Source organism: Lissotriton helveticus, chromosome 12, assembly GCF_964261635.1.
Source record: "Lissotriton helveticus chromosome 12, aLisHel1.1, whole genome shotgun sequence".
Taxonomy (NCBI): Eukaryota; Metazoa; Chordata; class Amphibia; order Caudata; family Salamandridae; genus Lissotriton; species Lissotriton helveticus.
The window spans coordinates 74,130,729-74,147,613 of NC_136073.1; the positions used below are offsets into that span (position 1 = coordinate 74,130,729).

Consider the following 16,885-nt stretch of genomic DNA (forward strand, 5'->3'; position numbering starts at 1 on the left):
CCGGCAGCTGCCGGGCCACTCTAGCCCTGCCATTCTGTTCCTATGCAGGTTGTCCTGATCCTGTCCTTATGCTGTAATAAACCTGCAGAAACTCCTACTACCTCGAATCTTGACTCTTATTTATTGAGCTATCTGTTATGATATATGCCTAGTCAAAAATAGGGTATTATTTATTTATTTACCACATAATGGCGCCCGAATAGGGACTTGCCCTTTCCCCACGCGTCGGTGAAGCCACGCCGACCCCCTGACCCTCTGCAGTCGTGACGGAACCATACTGGCCAAGTGCAGATATTTCTGCTTCAAGTATCCCTCAGGCCCACGGAGGAGACGGAGGAGGCAGTCCAGCATCCAAACGAGACGGTGGAGGAACGCGGCGAGTCCCGACCAGAGCCCAAGCCGAGAGTCCAAGGTCCGAGGTATCCGGAGGCCCACCCGTAACTGAAGTCCGAAGTCCGAAGTTCGTCGCCATCAGTCCAGTCCAGTCCGAGGCTTTCCGTTCCGTGCTGCCCGGTGAGTACCATTGCTGGGGTAGTATCTAGACAGGACCAATCTAAATTGACTCCTGGTCCGTGGGTTGGTGGTACCCAGACTCACAAACGAAGTGTTCACCTAGGTGGATACGGGTCTTGATGCGTCCCTTTATGGGACCGGTATGTTCCGTACTGTTACAACAGTGCATCCAGTAACTCTAGTCTGTTCCGTTCTCGAGAAAATTCTTGTATTTCTGTTCTCAGTATTCCAGGTAATATTCTGTTCGAACTGTTATGTTATGATATTGTTTAATGTATTTTCAATGTCGTGGTATGCCTGAATTGTTTTCCCAATTGTTATTGTTCTTTGTGTATTGTATTGTGTTCCGATTCAAGTTTACAATGCCGCTCTTTTCCAAGTTACGTCAGTTAAAAACTAGAAAGGGTTTATTAGAAGAAGCAGTTCCTGTTCCGCCGAGGGACAGTCCAGGTCATTTTATGTATCAGAAACATGGCATAAGTGCCATATTGTATCTAGATTTATGGGTAGAGTATACCAAACAGTTAGAAGAAAAGTATAGATGGCCTGTATCGGGTACATGGGATGCCGAATGTATCATGCGAGTAGAAGAAGCATTATGGAAAAAGAAAGCCAGACAGTCACAGAAAGATGCCATCGAGTTATGGCGTAAAGAAGCGCATAGAAGAACCGAAAAGGAAGTCAGAAAGTCAGAGTTAAGTAGAGAATCCCAAGAACGAGCCCAAGAAAGAGAATTAATCGAGATAGGTGAACAAGTCAAAGCCGAACAGTCAGACAGACAGAGGCATGCCCTTATTAAGGGTATGTATCCTCTTCTTGCCGAGGGCTTGCCAAAAGCGACCCCAGAGGCATCCAGTAATTTCCCGCCACCATTAGTTCCGACCAAGCTACGTCACAAACAGACCGCAGCTGATATTTTTATTTCGTCCTATTTGGACGACACAGTCCCAGAATATGCAAATCCTGTTCGCGCTCCGCCAGTCCCTGTAAATCAGGCACTTCCCGCTCTTCCAGACACCGGAGTACCTGCTACGGTACCCCCGGTCCAGCCAGCATTTCAACTTCCCGCTCCGCCACGAAGAATGTCCGTCGATGATTCTAGTTTAGGGGCCGCAGGAGGAGGTCCTCCTCAAACCCCGCCGCCACACAAGCGTTTAACGTTAGCCGAATTACATGCACAAGCGTCACAGCGTACGCCTAGACATCAGACGGTAGCAGAAATAAGAAAATCCCTTGCCGAATGTGTCTATGATCCAGTCCCAGGCGAGGATAATATGGTTTTATATTCGTTCCGTGTAAGAAAGGTGGCCGAGTATCTAGTCACCTTACCGAATATGAAAGAAGATCTAGACAGAATATATCGTTTCATCCGTACAGGGGATGATCCAGAAAGTATTCACGAAGCTATGTCTCAAAGGAAAGCCGAGATCCAGCTCATGATATTAAAGTTTCTAATTAATTGTCTAATAAGAGAACAAGATTACCCGTCTAAAGATTCTGCCGAAATGAGAATCCTGACAAGGTGGAGTGATAATATAGCCGAGGGTAAGCACAAGACCGTCGGTGCCATGGAAAGTATGTACAAGAAAATCCGTAAAGAAATAATAAAGATACACGAACAGCGTAAAGCAGCACAAGTAAGCAAGAAAGAAAGTACCTCTGATCCTGAAGAGGAAGACGACGAGAATACCGCCAGAATAGCGTACGTAGGAAAATCTAGATTTCCAGATCGCCATTTACGTCTAGAACCCAAGTCTATTTTCCATCATTCAGTACCAGAACAAGGTTCCCTAGAACAAGTATTTCAAGCTACCGATCATATTCTGAGATCACGAATCGGTTACAGTGAATTAAGTACTATGCATGAACAAGAACTAGTTCGATCAGCAGTCCGATGGATTACTGATTCTACCACTTTTCCAGACGAAATAGTGGCACAAATGTTCCTGAAACTGCCCCCAGCCGAACAACGACTGGTGGGTATGTATATGATCCAGCACCTCATTACTCTGTATGAGGGTCAGCACTCTGATCCAGGTCCGTTACACGATATCCTGAACGAGTTACTCCAGTATAAATGGAGAGGTCTAGGTACCGATTTAATTAGTGTCATTCTAGAACAACGTCACAAATATAGAACGTTCTTGAACCCGCATTTTGTTCATGTCTCACCCCCAGAAAGTAAACCATTCTACATAGACAGACAGAATCCGTTACGAGAAGTCCACCCAGTTAGAGGAACGGGTGGCGAAATGCAGCGAGTGTTTGTATACACTCCAATCACAAAGATGGAACTCCTTGAAATGAAGAAATTAATTCCCTGTCATGACAAAGATCCAGCAGGGTTCCATAGAGAATTAAAAGACATGCTCCGTATGGGAGAATACACATACCCAGATATCATTAAAATGTTAAAAGTTCTGCTACCCGCAGGGGTGTATGAAAAGCTAAAGGAAAAAGAATGGGAGGTGGGAGAGAAAAAGATCGATTGGACAGCTCTAGAAGCTGAAGACAAGGCACGGGTACCAGGTACCGGTCTTGGAGATAAATGTAAAGAATTACCAGAATTATTAATTCAAGTTTTACCCAGATTATTAACAACGAGAAAGGAAGACTGGGATGCAATCTCAGCCTGTAAACAGAAGCAAGATGAAGATATTAGTGATTTTTATTCTAGATTTGAAAAATGTTTTAGTATTAACAGTGGTCTCAAGACAAGTAGTGAGTCATACCCTCACCTTTTCGTTACTAAATTAGTCGAGAATTCAAGTCCACAAATTAAAAATCGAGTTTTGAAAGTCGAAAGCACCTGGCAAGCAAATACTCCGTCCCAGATGCTCCAGATGCTTCAGTATCACCAGAATAGAATCAGGGAAGAGCAAGAACACGAGAGAAAACGTATGAAAGATACGAAAATGAAAGTGCTAGTTGCACAATCTGTTCCTCAAGACAGTCAGAAGAGGGGTCCGAATCAAGCCAGTCATCCTGCAGCTCCCGTTAAAGGGAACTGCAATTATTGTAAACAGCCAGGTCATTTTATAAATGAGTGTGCAGTTCTGAAACACAACATAGCTACTGGTAAGACTAAAGAAAGACCACGTCCGCCTAGACAAGAACAAGTTTCACAGATTCCTCAGCCACAGAATGCACAACAGACAGTTACAGTACCGCAGCCTATTGCTGCAACACAGCATGTTACATCGCAGATGTACCAGTATGCGCAGTCTGAGTATCCAGAGTACCAGCCATATTCATGAAACAGCCTAGAGAGGGAGGTAGGCTTGCCTCTCATCGAGATACCTGTAGATCAAGAAGGTCCCTATGTTCACAGTCAAGTATTAGGGAAAGACAGAAAGTTTCTGATTGATACAGGGGCAAGTAGGACCACAATTAGTCATGCCGAAGTTCCAGGGGCTCCGCTCTCAGGCTCAAGAAATGTTTCCCTTGGATTTTCAGGAAAACCTATCGTTAACGAGATATCAAAGCCAGTTACCCTAGAAGTAGGTCCATTGTCCCGCACTACTGATCTGTTACTTACTAAGTCATGTCCAGAAAATCTATTAGGCATTAAAACACTGAAAGAGTTGGGTGCAGTCATATGCTGTTCCCCAGAGGGAATACGACTGTTCCTACGTGACTTTAAGGGTCACTATGTATTACGAGATTTTGATTCAAGACTGTCTAAAGTTCCGCAGCATCTATGGGCGCAAGGTCCAACTGATGTAGGTTACATGCAAATCACACCCCATCGTGTGACTCTCAAACCAGGTGTAGTGTTACCACGAATCAGGCAGTATAGATTGCCACCCGAGGCTGTAGCAGCCTTATCCAAAATTATAGACGAGCTCATCGCTCAAGGAGTAGTTGTAGAAACTGACTCCAATGTATGTAACTCTCCGATCATTCCAGTCATGAAACGCACTGATCCAAATGCACCCCCAGTATATCGATTAGTGATTGATTTACGAGAGCTTAATAAATGTATTATTCCTCAGTACCCAGTTGTCCCAGATATTTCCTCCCTGTTAACTGCTATTGATCCCGAAGCCATGTTCTTCACTGTCATAGACCTCAAGAATGCATTTTTTAGTGTTCCCATTCATCCAGACAGCCAGTTTCTTTTCGGATTTTGTTTAAATGGAAGGAGCTATATGTTCACACGCGCTCCTCAAGGTTTCACAGAAAGCCCTAGTATTTACAGTCAAGCACTCAAGAGACAACTAGACAATATTCACATGCCAACTGACACTGCCCTGCTCCAGTATGTCGATGATCTACTGATCACAGCCCGTTCTGAACGTGATTGCGAGCGGGCATCACTGACAGTTCTGTATTTCCTAGCCGAGATGGGGCACAAGGTGTCCCCTTCGAAGCTTCAATTCTGTGTCCAGCAAGTGGTCTACTTAGGACACTTACTGTCCAAGAGGGGTAGGCAGTTGACACCCGACCGTATCCAGTTAATAGCGAGTCTTCCCCAGCCCAGAACCCAGAAGGAGGTACGTGCTTTTATCGGCCTTACTTCTTATTGCAGACAATGGATTCCCCAGTATGCATTTCTAGCCAAGCCACTGATACAGTTAACGACACAGGAGGCAGCCGTATCGACTGTCCTCCCTTGGACATCTGAACATACACTTAGTTTCAATGAGTTACAGACAGCTTTATGCCAAGCTCCAGTTCTAGCTACACCGAACTACAGTAAGGCTTTTACACTTTTCGTCACAGAACGTGAAGGTACAGCATTATCTGTTCTCACACAAGATCAAGCAGGTCAATACAAGCCCTGTGCTTATTTTTCGAGCACATTAGATCCAGTCGCCCAGGCGTTGCCTGCGTGCCTCAAGTCAGTTGCAGCCACAGCACTAGCTATCAGACAAAGTGATTCCATAGTTTTAGGACACTCCCTGACAGTACAAGTTCCACACTCCGTAGAAGTTCTTTTAAACCGAACACAAACACAGCACTTGACAATTGCACGTTTAACAGGTTATGAATTGACACTGTTTCAGCCACACATAGAAATTAGACGCTGCAATATCCTGAATCCTGCTACACTGTTACCATCAGTTAATTCAAATCCTGACACACATGACTGCGTGGAAGTAGTTAACATTACGACAAAGCCAAGACAAGACCTGACAGATATTCCGTTACTAGATCCTGACCTGACACTTTATGTGGATGGTTCATGTATGAGAACTAGTACAGGAGAACTAGTCGCCGCATATGCAGTGACTACTGACACTGAAGTTATTGAAACACACCGTATTGATACCCTGTCCGCTCAAGCAGCAGAGCTAGTTGCTCTGACACAAGCCTGTATACACGCCAAGAACCTGAAAGTTAATGTTTACACAGATTCACGTTACGCATTTGGAGTTGTACACGACTTCGGAGTGCTCTGGCAGGAGAGAGGTTTCATGACTTCTCATGGAACCAAGATTCAGCATGGTCTCCTTATTCAAGCTCTGTTAGATGCCATACATTTACCGACATCCATTGCTATCATGAAATGCAAAGCACATACGAAAGTTACTGACATTATTTCTCAAGGCAATGATCTAGCAGATCGCACAGCCAAGCTTACAGCACAGACTCCAGACATTCCAGTTAACCTGACACACACTCCAGATCCGACTACATGCATGACAGTTAAGGACCCTACACAAGATGTCATAGATATCCAGTTACATGCTACTCCCGATGAAATCAAGAAATGGTCCGAACAAGGAGGGGTCCAGACAGATCAAGGATGGTTAACGAAGGGTAGAGCCACATGGTTTCTCCCCGACTCTATGGTTCAAGTCATCATTAATACCGCACATAGTCCAGCACATTTAGGAGAAAAAGCTATGTTAGACAGTATCCAGAACATTTGGTTCAACAAGCATTTACGAGCTGCAGCCAAGCAGAAAGTCCGTACCTGTATGATATGTTGCCAGTTTAATCCAGGTAAAAGTGTCCCGGTGGAACAAGGTGGTTTCCAGCCTCCTGACCACCCTTTTGAGGTCCTCCAGATGGATTATATTCAGATGGAGCGATGTCGAGGTTTCAAGTATGTCCTTGTAGTTGTATGCGCTTTGTCCAGATGGACAGAAGCATATCCAGTCCCAGATTACACAGCCGCGACCACTGCCAAGCAGTTGGTTCGTGAATTCTTCCCTAGATATGGACTCCCTAGAGTCGTATATTCTGATAACGGTCAGCCATTCTCATCCGAACTCATGAAGCACGTTTCCCTTTTGTTAGGGTACCAGTGGAAGTTCCATTGTGTACGCCATCCTGAAGCAGCCGGTCTAGTCGAGAGACATAATCAGACCCTGAAAATTCGAATCGCCAAAGTTTGTCAAGAGAAAGGTGTGGACTGGCTAGTAGCTCTGCCAGTCGCTTTGTTTTATATGCGCATGGTCGCACATTCCAGATCAGGTCTGTCCCCGTATGAGGTCGTTTTCGGCCGCCCCCCTAACATGTGGGGTACTCCTAGACCCCGAAGTATTACCGATGTTTCATGTAATATGCTGACAGATTACCTAGCTTCCTTGATGTCTGCCCTCAACTCATGTCGTTCACAGGTTGCTGCCGCATTTCCAGACAATACCGAGGTGGCACCGCATGAAATCGTTCCAGGTTCGCTGGTGATGATCCGAAATTTTGACACATCAAGTCCGCTGGAACCTCGTTGGAAGGAGCCCCGTCAGGTCCTCCTCACCACCCGTACAGCCGTGAAGTTGGAAGGCCGAAAAGGATGGATACATCTTTCTCATGTAAAACTTTTCAATGGATTAAAACCCGTTTCTAAAAACATTTCCAAGGATTCCCAGGATTTTAAGGACTGCCGAAATATTGTTCCTAAGGACTGTCCCGCAAAAGACATTGACACAACCCCTTCCCTGTTAGAGAAAACTCCGCAGCAGGAGTATAAGTTAAAGCTCCGGTCTAGTAAAATAAGTCAGTCAGTTTGATTGTATAAGTCCTCCCCTAGGTGAAACGGTTAGGCTGTTTCTGACATGTATAAAATAGACCCCCATAGTGAGAGAGTTAGTCAAAACTCAATTCAATGTATCATTTTTCTAAGCTTCATATTATTCATCAGCATTATGATTTCTTGCATCAGCTATGCATTTTTCCTGTATTTTTCAGTTTCTCATGTAAATAAGTCTGCTAATGTTACAGGAGAGCACACGTTTAGTGATCTGCCTCCTCACGAATATGCTTACCGCCTCGCTATGCGTAACAATTCATTTATCCGTATGTTACATTACTCACACCAGACCAGCAATGCCACTAATTGTTGGGTGTGTGGTCGACTCCCCCCTTTCCAGACCCCGAAGGGAGTTCTGCCACTTTTTCCTTATCCATTCTCACATAATGGTTCGTGTGGAGCATGGTCCACGTTAACGTCATCCTCAACAGATATGTCTTTTCTTAACAGTACATGTTTCCCAGACAAGCAAGGTTTCCCCCACAGAACAGGTTTAGATCTAGAAAATGAAGTGTATAATTTAGGTAATTATTCGTCGAATTTCATGGTCCTGAATGTTCAGTCTGATACTACTCCAGACTCACCTGCTATTTCAGTACTACCAGTCAAAGGCGAATTATGTGTCCGTAGTCATGGTTCTGTACACGTAGGACATAGTGATTGTACTACTATTGTCAAGTATAGTGACAGTGGGAAATCTATTTTTAAAGCTTCACGTCATTCTTATTTTGTTTGTGGTCAAACTGCATATGTTCGTCTGCCCCTCGATTGGGAAGGAACCTGTTACATTGCCTTCCTACTGCCACCAGTTTTTCTAGCCCCACCTGACTATCATAGAAACACACATCTAGTACATACTAGACACAAGAGAAACCTCCCGATCGTCGATTATACTGAAACTACCGCAGAGCAATTCATTGATATAGATAAAGGTGTGTTCCCTTATTTAGGTACAGTTGTAAACAGTAAGCTAATCCGTAGGTTAACAAGAACCCTTGAAGCAGTAGTAGATGAGACTGCCTCCGCTCTAGGTAACTTAACCGAAGAGCAATCCTTTATGAGAATTGTCGTTTTACAGAATCATCTCGTCCTTGACGTCATACTGGCCGATAGGGGCGGGGCCTGTAGAGTTCTCGGATCTAGTTGCTGCATTTTCATTCCTAATAACGCGCCGTCTGTTTATTCAGCTATAACCAGACTTCATAAAATTGCCCATCTGTTACACCAAGATCCAGGCACCTGGACATGGTCCGGTTGGTTCTGGAATATAATTTCCGCCTGGGGATGGAAAGTCCTGTCCTTTCTAGGTATTGCAGTAGCGATCATATTCAGCTGCTGCCTCTGTATACAATGTGGCCCTGCGATTTGCGGCATTTGTGCTACCTCTTGTATTCCTAGTCCCAAGCCCCGTTCTAAATCCCGTTCCAAGACAATTCGAGACGAGCAAATGATACTATATGAAATGATAGATGGTATCATGAATATTGATGTTTCCTGATGGAAACGTAGTGACAAGGAGGGAATGTGGAAAAGTAAATTTTGCCATGTTCTGTGTCCCTACGTGTCATCCCTCATATGTTATGTGTGCATGACCAATATGCATATGTTATTCCCCATGTCCGATTAATGACGCAATTATAGTTGTGTCCACCACTAGTATGCCAGTTTCCAGTTCTCGTGAATACTACGAATATCAGGCCTATGTAAAGATACGTTGCCACGTTCCCCAGTGTGCACGTTATTTCATTATAAAGTCCCCGTTTCCAGGCCTCAACAGGGCCCGGACACTAGATTCAGCTCCTGTCTCCTGAAGCCTCGCTGAGGAGCGATACAGCCCCCACCTGTATCCTCGACCTTTCACTTACTTCCTGCCTCGCAGTGCCCGGTGCAGCTTGGCTCTGCCTCTGAGTCTGCCAAAAGTCCAGTTATCAGTTCAGTCCTCCTTCTCTGCATTCCTAAGCTACTGAACTGCATCAATAGTTTCCGTCATTGTCTAGCCTTCACGTCTCCATGTTAGAGAAATACTGTATTTACTGGTCATTTAATATTCTTCATCACGCACTACATGTAGAATAATGCATGGTCCAGTCTTCGAGTCAAGTTAGCTTTTCCCCTCATGACTTCTAGTTTATATCAACATGTTCCCTAAACATCAGATACTAGATAGGGTTTAGGTACATGTCGCTCCGACCCTCCAGACTTTAGTCTCTGCTCCTAGCACAGAGTTCATAGCCCCCAGCTTCTCCTAGTGATACGTCATTGCCAGTTTACGCGCACCACCAGGTTAGAGGTCCCGGCTCCTTAGGTAGCCCCCTCCAATGTTTCCGCCCCATTCATGACATATTCTGTTACGTCTGCACCACATGTCTATGTATACGCCCAGTTACACCTACTTTTACTGTTATCTTTCGCGACTGCTACGCGTCACACCTTCTGCTCCACCCACTGCTACGCCTACTGCAATGTAATGCTATGTGTTCGCGCTATGTATATATGCCCGTGTATTGTTATTAAAAGTTAGCGCGCTCATCCCAGACCCAGCCCCGGCAGCTGCCGGGCCACTCTAGCCCTGCCATTCTGTTCCTATGCAGGTTGTCCTGATCCTGTCCTTATGCTGTAATAAACCTGCAGAAACTCCTACTACCTCGAATCTTGACTCTTATTTATTGAGCTATCTGTTATGATATATGCCTAGTCAAAAATAGGGTATTATTTATTTATTTACCACAAGGTGACGGTCAGGGGATGAACCAAGGCCGATCTCCTCAATAGCTGAACAGAGCAGTTCCAGCGGGCATCGGACGTAGTACTAGTAACTAGTAACTTAATACAGAACATAGCCAGGGCGAGCTGCATGCTGTAGTGTATGGCTGAAGGATTGACATGATGCAGCAAAAAAATATTCATGTCAACAAAGGCCAAGGCCATTGCAGGTCTACAAGGGAGGCATAGGAGGTCTCCTTGATGAAAAGGAAACACAATGTCAGTGAAATGTCTGTTTGTTTTGTATACATATAAGGGAAGGAAGAGTTTGACTCATGCCTTATTCCTAAGCAGTGGGCACAAAAGCTTCATTCCTTTCTCATTCTCATGTACAAGAGTGATTGAGCTGTAGTCTAAATCTACGAGAGTTAGTTGAGAAGCCTGTCAATGTTCCTTCCGAAGGACTGTGGGAATCACTTGAATCAGGTAAAAGATCAGCCCTAATTTCTCTGTGAAGTTAGTCTCTATGTTATCACCTAGGGCACATCAAAGGTCAGGCCTTGCTTCCTCTGTGGAAGAGAAGTCGCACAAACAGAAGCTAGCAACTGCCCTACAAACTCAAAAGAAAATGTACTCAAAGTTTAAACTGATTCAAAGTAACCACAGTATTTGTTCTTAACAAATTGATTAAACTATCTCAAAGGGTATAAGTATGAAATTCTGATGCTAAGAGGGAACAAAATATGAGAATATCTACAAATTTCCCACAATCCCAAAACAGCACAAAATGGGGGGAAATGAAAGTAAGATATTTAGAAACACACAGAAATACAAAGAAAAGTTGAAAGAAGAAATCAGAGTTGTGGTATTCTTTAAGTTATTAAGTTTGAGCTATTTGTTTCAGTATTTCAAATGTGGAATAGAGCACAAGATAAAAAGGACAGAGTAAGGTGGTGAGGCATAGGATCACAGAAAAAATGGAAAGCGGCTCCTGAGAGATGCAGTGAGGTGATTAGGTGCAAAGTAGTAAGGAGATGGACTAACATTTTGCTCAGTAATCATGTACAGAAAACAACAAAAACCAATGCACCTAAGCTGGAGATCAGTCTGATGGTCTGAAGAGGTGCAAATAGAGAAATATCGGGGAATTATCAAAGTGAGACAGTGAAAAGATGGAGAGACAGAACAAAGGGTATTCAGATTTTTAAAAGTACACATTGTTAAAGATGACTGTGTCATATCATATTCATTGAGAATAAACTGGCAATACAACAGGATTCACTAGAATGCTTGTTTTTCCAGAAGAACAATTTGTCAAGTGTGAAATCTTTAGAAAGTTAAAGACCTGTCCTTAGGTTCTCTTGCAGATATTGATAAGCTTGATTCAGCTGTCACTAAGATGACAAGTAACTCATTAGGAGACCACAATGAATAGCTGCCATTAATCCTATTAATTTATTTATTATACAACACAAAGTCACAGTCGTAATTTAAAAAAGGAAAAGGAAGCAGTACAGATCTGTCCACTGATTTAAATGCATGAGAGATTTTCTTTTGGTATTTTTGAGGCAAACCAAAATATGTGTGAGCTGAGAAGCATAGTACGCCAAGGACGATGTGACATGGGTGTGCTTGTGAGTTGTAACACTTGTCTGCTTATGGGCAGACAATGGCATAATTCATCACAGATTCCTACTTACCTCTCGCATCGCCAGGTGGTGGAAAATATCTAGCAGCTCCACCCCATGCTCCACATATCCCACTGTTGAAAAAGCTGAGGTGATGAGATTCTGCATCATCACTTCCAAATCCTTAATTCCAGCACGGAACCTAGAGCATTAACACAAATACATACGTCGGTAACAATCCCAACACAGATTGGATACTACAGGTTCGCTGTACAGGCGACATGTCAAAGCAAGGCTTCAGACTGAACTTTAGGCAAATTATACGCTGTTCAGCAGGAGAAAGGGGACACTTCCTGCAATATTGTGAATGTGATAAGGCACGGCTGGCTGCCTTTTTGACAATACTCTGGTCATAGTGTCCAAAGATTGTGCTTGTGTTATGCACTGACATAAACATGCAGGGAAACTTCAAACCCACAAGAAGGTTCATTTATTTCAATTTTCCACTCACAGCTGAGATCTTTGTATAACCTGAAGGAAACATGTTCAAAGTACCTTCTGGTCAATAAAGTCCTTCCTCCACTTAGGCTTAAAGTATTGAGTAAAATTATGTTGTGTACTTATAGCTAGTTACCTACAAGGCAAGGTATGGCAAACGTATTTAGTTGTAGTTCAATTCTCATTTGTGAGTATATTTAAAAAATCCTACAAAAATGTAATATTTTCCTTAACCCCTTCGGTGCTGCGGACGCCCCCGGCTGTCCGACGTCACGGTGGGCATGTGCGAAGGACGGGCAGGGGCCGTCCGAATCCCGCCCACTCATTAATTCGTCCGCACAGCGGAAGAATTAGCGCAGCGTGTAAGGGGTTAAGTGTAAGATCCAAGAGCATGTTTCTTAAAGATCAAAATTGCTTTGCAAGATACTTTGTATGCCTTTCTAAATTATTATTTTTTGGGGGGCGTGGCCAAGATGGAGGCGGAGTAGGACGTGAATCCGAGTCCCTGCGGCGCCACGAGCCCTGTAGCTTTGCCCAGCACCCTCTTGGGACCCTTTGCCGGCGAGAATAATTGCCTCCCTGCCGCCCTGCTGCATTAGCGGTCCGGCGGCGGGTTCTGTTTCACCTTCCGGCACCGCAATTGTGCCGAGACAGAGGAGTGGCCTGCGGCGCGCTGGGATCAGGACCGAACCGGGCTCCGACGGCGTGAGTAAGCGGAGCTTGGGTGACGGGGCACAGGCGAAGCTGCCGTAGAGGAGGGAGCGGAGGCGGCGCCCTCAACGCGCCTCGCATAGCAGAGGAAGACGCGGAGAGGAGAACCGCCGAAGACGCTGTGACCCCACCAGGGAGCAGCACGGAGAGCGGGCGCCCACATTGGTGAGCCAAGCACCGGCGGAACGGCCTACGAGAGCCCGAGGCTTCGGGGCCTGTGCGGGCCCAGCCCCAGGAGGTTGTGACGGGGGACCCTGAGGCGTCTGCTGCCAGAGTCCTGCTGTCGGGTTGGTGGGCCCCCTGGAAGGCGACTTTGGTGCTAGCGGTGGTGGTCCCGGACATAGGAGAGTGGTGGAGCCCCTGCCATGGCAGAAGGGGGGGCCTAATAACATCGGCGGAAATACACTGGACTACTCGCGAACTGCTGGAGTGGCCCCGGAGGTGAGAGGGTAGTGGAACGGCTGCACGCTGAGTGAGGGGGCCCCCTGAGACGCTTTCCGCGGCCTGCTAGGGCTCTGTCTTGGCGCGGGGCGCGTCGACTTGCCCCACGTGGTGTTCTGCCCTAAGCGAGTAGGGCCCCCAGTCAGACCTGCGTTGTCCTGTGCCTCGGCCCTGCCCACTACCGGGCTGGGTGGCGGCCTGAACTGCAGACTGTCCCCCCCCTTGTAAGGGCCTACCTGGTTTCCCCCTGGACCTACGAGACCTTTGGGCCTGAGTCTGGAGTGCAGCCCGGGTGACCGGAGGAGGGACTAGCTGAGCACGTCGACGTCGGGCCTGGTCGTGAGTGCCGCGTGGCGGCCTTGCCGGCCTTGGGAGTGGACGTTAGAAGGAAGGCAACCGGAGGTGGACCATGGCTGCCGCCAGGACGAGAGAAAGACAAACTGGGCAAGGACGGGGTACTGAAGAGCTCCGGGCCAGCTGTGTCCCCAGTGGCTGACAAGTCCCCGAGCCGGAGTCAGGCGAAGGAACCCGCGAGTAAGGCCTTTATGCTGGAGCTATTCACAGCGATCAAAGAGGACATTGCGGGGTTGCGCAACCAGCTTGCAGCAGACTTGAGAGAGGTCCGGAGGGACGTGGACGAAATAGGGGAACGTGTGGCCACACTGGAAGAGCACGACCTGGAGACAGGGGGCGACATACACCGACTTCAGCAGGACGTCATCAGGCTTACCGAGCAAAACCTCGACCTCCAGGCACATGCGGAGGATTTGGAGAACCGCTCCCGCCACAACAATATCCGTATTAGGGCGGTGCCATGGAAGGGCGAGGGAGCGGATCTTCGTGAGTACGTCGAGGCCCTCTTTCAGCAGATCCTGCAGGACGAAGAGCCTAAGGCCATTAGAATGGACAGGGTGCATCGTGTGGGCCTACCCAAGGGACCGAAAGCGCCACCTCCGGACATCCTTGTCTGTGTACATGACTTTCAACTGAAGGAACGCATTCTCAGGCTGGCGCGCGATGTTGTTCCCCTGCAGTTTCGTGGCCATAATCCGGTACTGTACCAGGATCTGGCGGCATCCACACTGCAGAAGCGCAGGGACTTTCGCCCAATCACTTCATTCCTGCGGGATCGCAACGTTGCCTACATGTGGGGCCACCCTTTCAGACTCATCTTTCGCTGGCAAAATAAACTAGTCCAGGTGCGATCGCTTGCGGTGGCCATGGACCTCCTGGGTATTGAACGCACAGACGCGGAATCGACGGATGGTGATGACACGCACAGGCGAAGAAGACGCTCGGCGGAGTGGCAGAAGATCGGCCGCTCTGCTCCCAAGAAGGGCCCTAACCCCTCGACACGTCTCCAAGAGAGGGGCGCAGCTGTAGCCTCTGTGGCCCAGGTTACGGAGGCCACTCCGGAGGATGTTTCGGAGGTGCCGTGAGTCCTGAGAGGGTACATAGGTGGCGCCGGAGGGGAGGTATCCCCTAAAGGTACTCTGGTATGTTTTGTGGGCTGAGTGAGTCCCGTATCGGGAAAAGGAAGACTGTGGATTGGTGCCTATTCCCCTTGCCTATGTGGCCTGAACTACGGACTTGCGTACTTAAACTTGTCCTTTTTTGCTTCAAGTTGGTTTTGTTAAGAGGGGGTTCGGTATGTGGGGAGGGAGGGAGTGAGTGAGGGGGGGGGGACTCCGTATCAGACCTTTGCCATTTGTCCCTAAAGGTAAGTTTCTGCTCACCCCACTTGCACGGATGGGTGTGTGTTCTGGATGCCTGCGGGAGCCGTGCTCGGCCCTGAATCTGCCCTGGATCGCTTGTGATGCAGGTCAAGCCCGATTGCGATGGCTAGGGAGTTGAAGGTGGTGAGCCTTAATGTCCGGGGGCTGAACAATCTAGTGAAGCGCTCTGCTGTCCTATCCCTACTTGAACACTCTGGGGGTGATGTCTGCCTCCTACAGGAGACGCACCTCCTGCTCAAGGATGAGCGCCGGATGCGAGACAAGAGATTTCCCCTCCAACTATGGTCATCTGGCCCGGCCAAGAAAAATGGAGTCGCCCTCCTCTTTAGCTACCGACTGCGCTGTAAGGTCCTGGCTCACCTGGTGGATATTCGGGGGAGGTTCCTGGCGGTGCGGGTGCAGTGGGGGGGACACGATTTTTACTGTTGGGTCCATGTATGCACCAAACACACAGCAGGAGCCCTTTCTGCGCACAGCGTTAGCTCAAGTCCTGGCTTCCCCTGATGCCTTCCTCCTGGTGGGGGGTGATTTCAACCTAGTAATGGATGATTCTATGGATAGGTTGGCGAATAGATCGCACATCTCAGTGTCCTGGTCAGCAGAAGGGAAGCAGTGGTTGGCGGATGGTGGCCTGCATGATGTGTGGCAGATGCAACACCCTCAGGAGCATGATTACACATATTATTCAGCGGCACACCAGACATATGCGCGCCTTGACCATTATTTAGCCTCCTCTGCCCTGTTGCCCCACCTTCATGATGCTGATATTGCTCCCCGATCCCTCTCAGACCACGCACCCCTGTTGGTCGTTTTCACTCTCGGCGGCACACGCACTCCATCTGCCGGCTGGCGGTTGCGAGACTCCATGCTCCGTGCGGAATCCGTCGTCAATAAGGTCAGGGACACTATCACAAATTACTTCACCGAGAATCCAGTCGGGGACATTGCGATTGCCTCTGTTTGGGAGGCACTGAAACTGGTGGTTAGGGGCGATTTCATTGCTTTGGCGGCTACTTACTCCATGCTCCGAAGAGATAAGAGGGAGGAATTAGAGAGGGAGGTCCGGGGCTTGGAGACTATACACAAACGCACTGGGGCCCGCCGGGTCTGGAGAGAACTTGAAACTAAGAGACGCATGTTGAAGCATCTGGATCTCGACAGAGCGGAATATGCGCTACTGCACCTGCGCCATAAGTTCTATATAAGTGGAGATAAAGGAGGTAAGATGCTCACACATCGCCTGCGGGCACAGGCCCAGTCGCGAGCCATTGCCGCCATCCGAGACTCCCATTCGGTGTCATGCACCACGGACACTGAGATCGCAGCTGCCTTCCGCCATTTTTACCAATCCCTGTACACTGGGGAGGGTTCATCACCCAGCGAGTGTGACCGGTACATCGCGGCGGCTGGCGTTACCCCTCTGTTGGAGAGTGCGGTCGAAGAGTTAGACTCGGAGATCCGTGTGGAGGAGGTCATTTCCGCCATTTCCCGACTAAAATTAGCCAAATCCCCTGGGCCTGATGGCTTCTCTGCACTGTTTTATAAAACTTTTTGCCGGGAATTGGCCCCGTTTCTAGCCCGCCTGTTCAACTCATTCCTTGAGACGGGGTCGGTCACACCCTCGATGTCGGACGCTGCCATAACGGTCATACTTAAACCCGGCAAGGATCCGG

The 16,885-nt window shown here is 47.6% G+C and overlaps 1 protein-coding gene across 2 annotated transcripts in view; it reads right to left on the reverse strand.

Moving 5' to 3' along the window:
• The window catches only part of DNAH2 (dynein axonemal heavy chain 2), a 3,497,426-nt gene that overhangs the window by 3,023,938 nt on the left and 456,603 nt on the right, over positions 1–16,885 (reverse strand). For both annotated transcript variants that reach the window (XM_078670326.1, XM_078670327.1), the window contains one exon: positions 11,899–12,028. In XM_078670326.1, the coding sequence (XP_078526452.1) occupies positions 11,899–12,028 (130 nt within the window). The remainder of the gene's footprint in view (positions 1–11,898; positions 12,029–16,885) is intronic.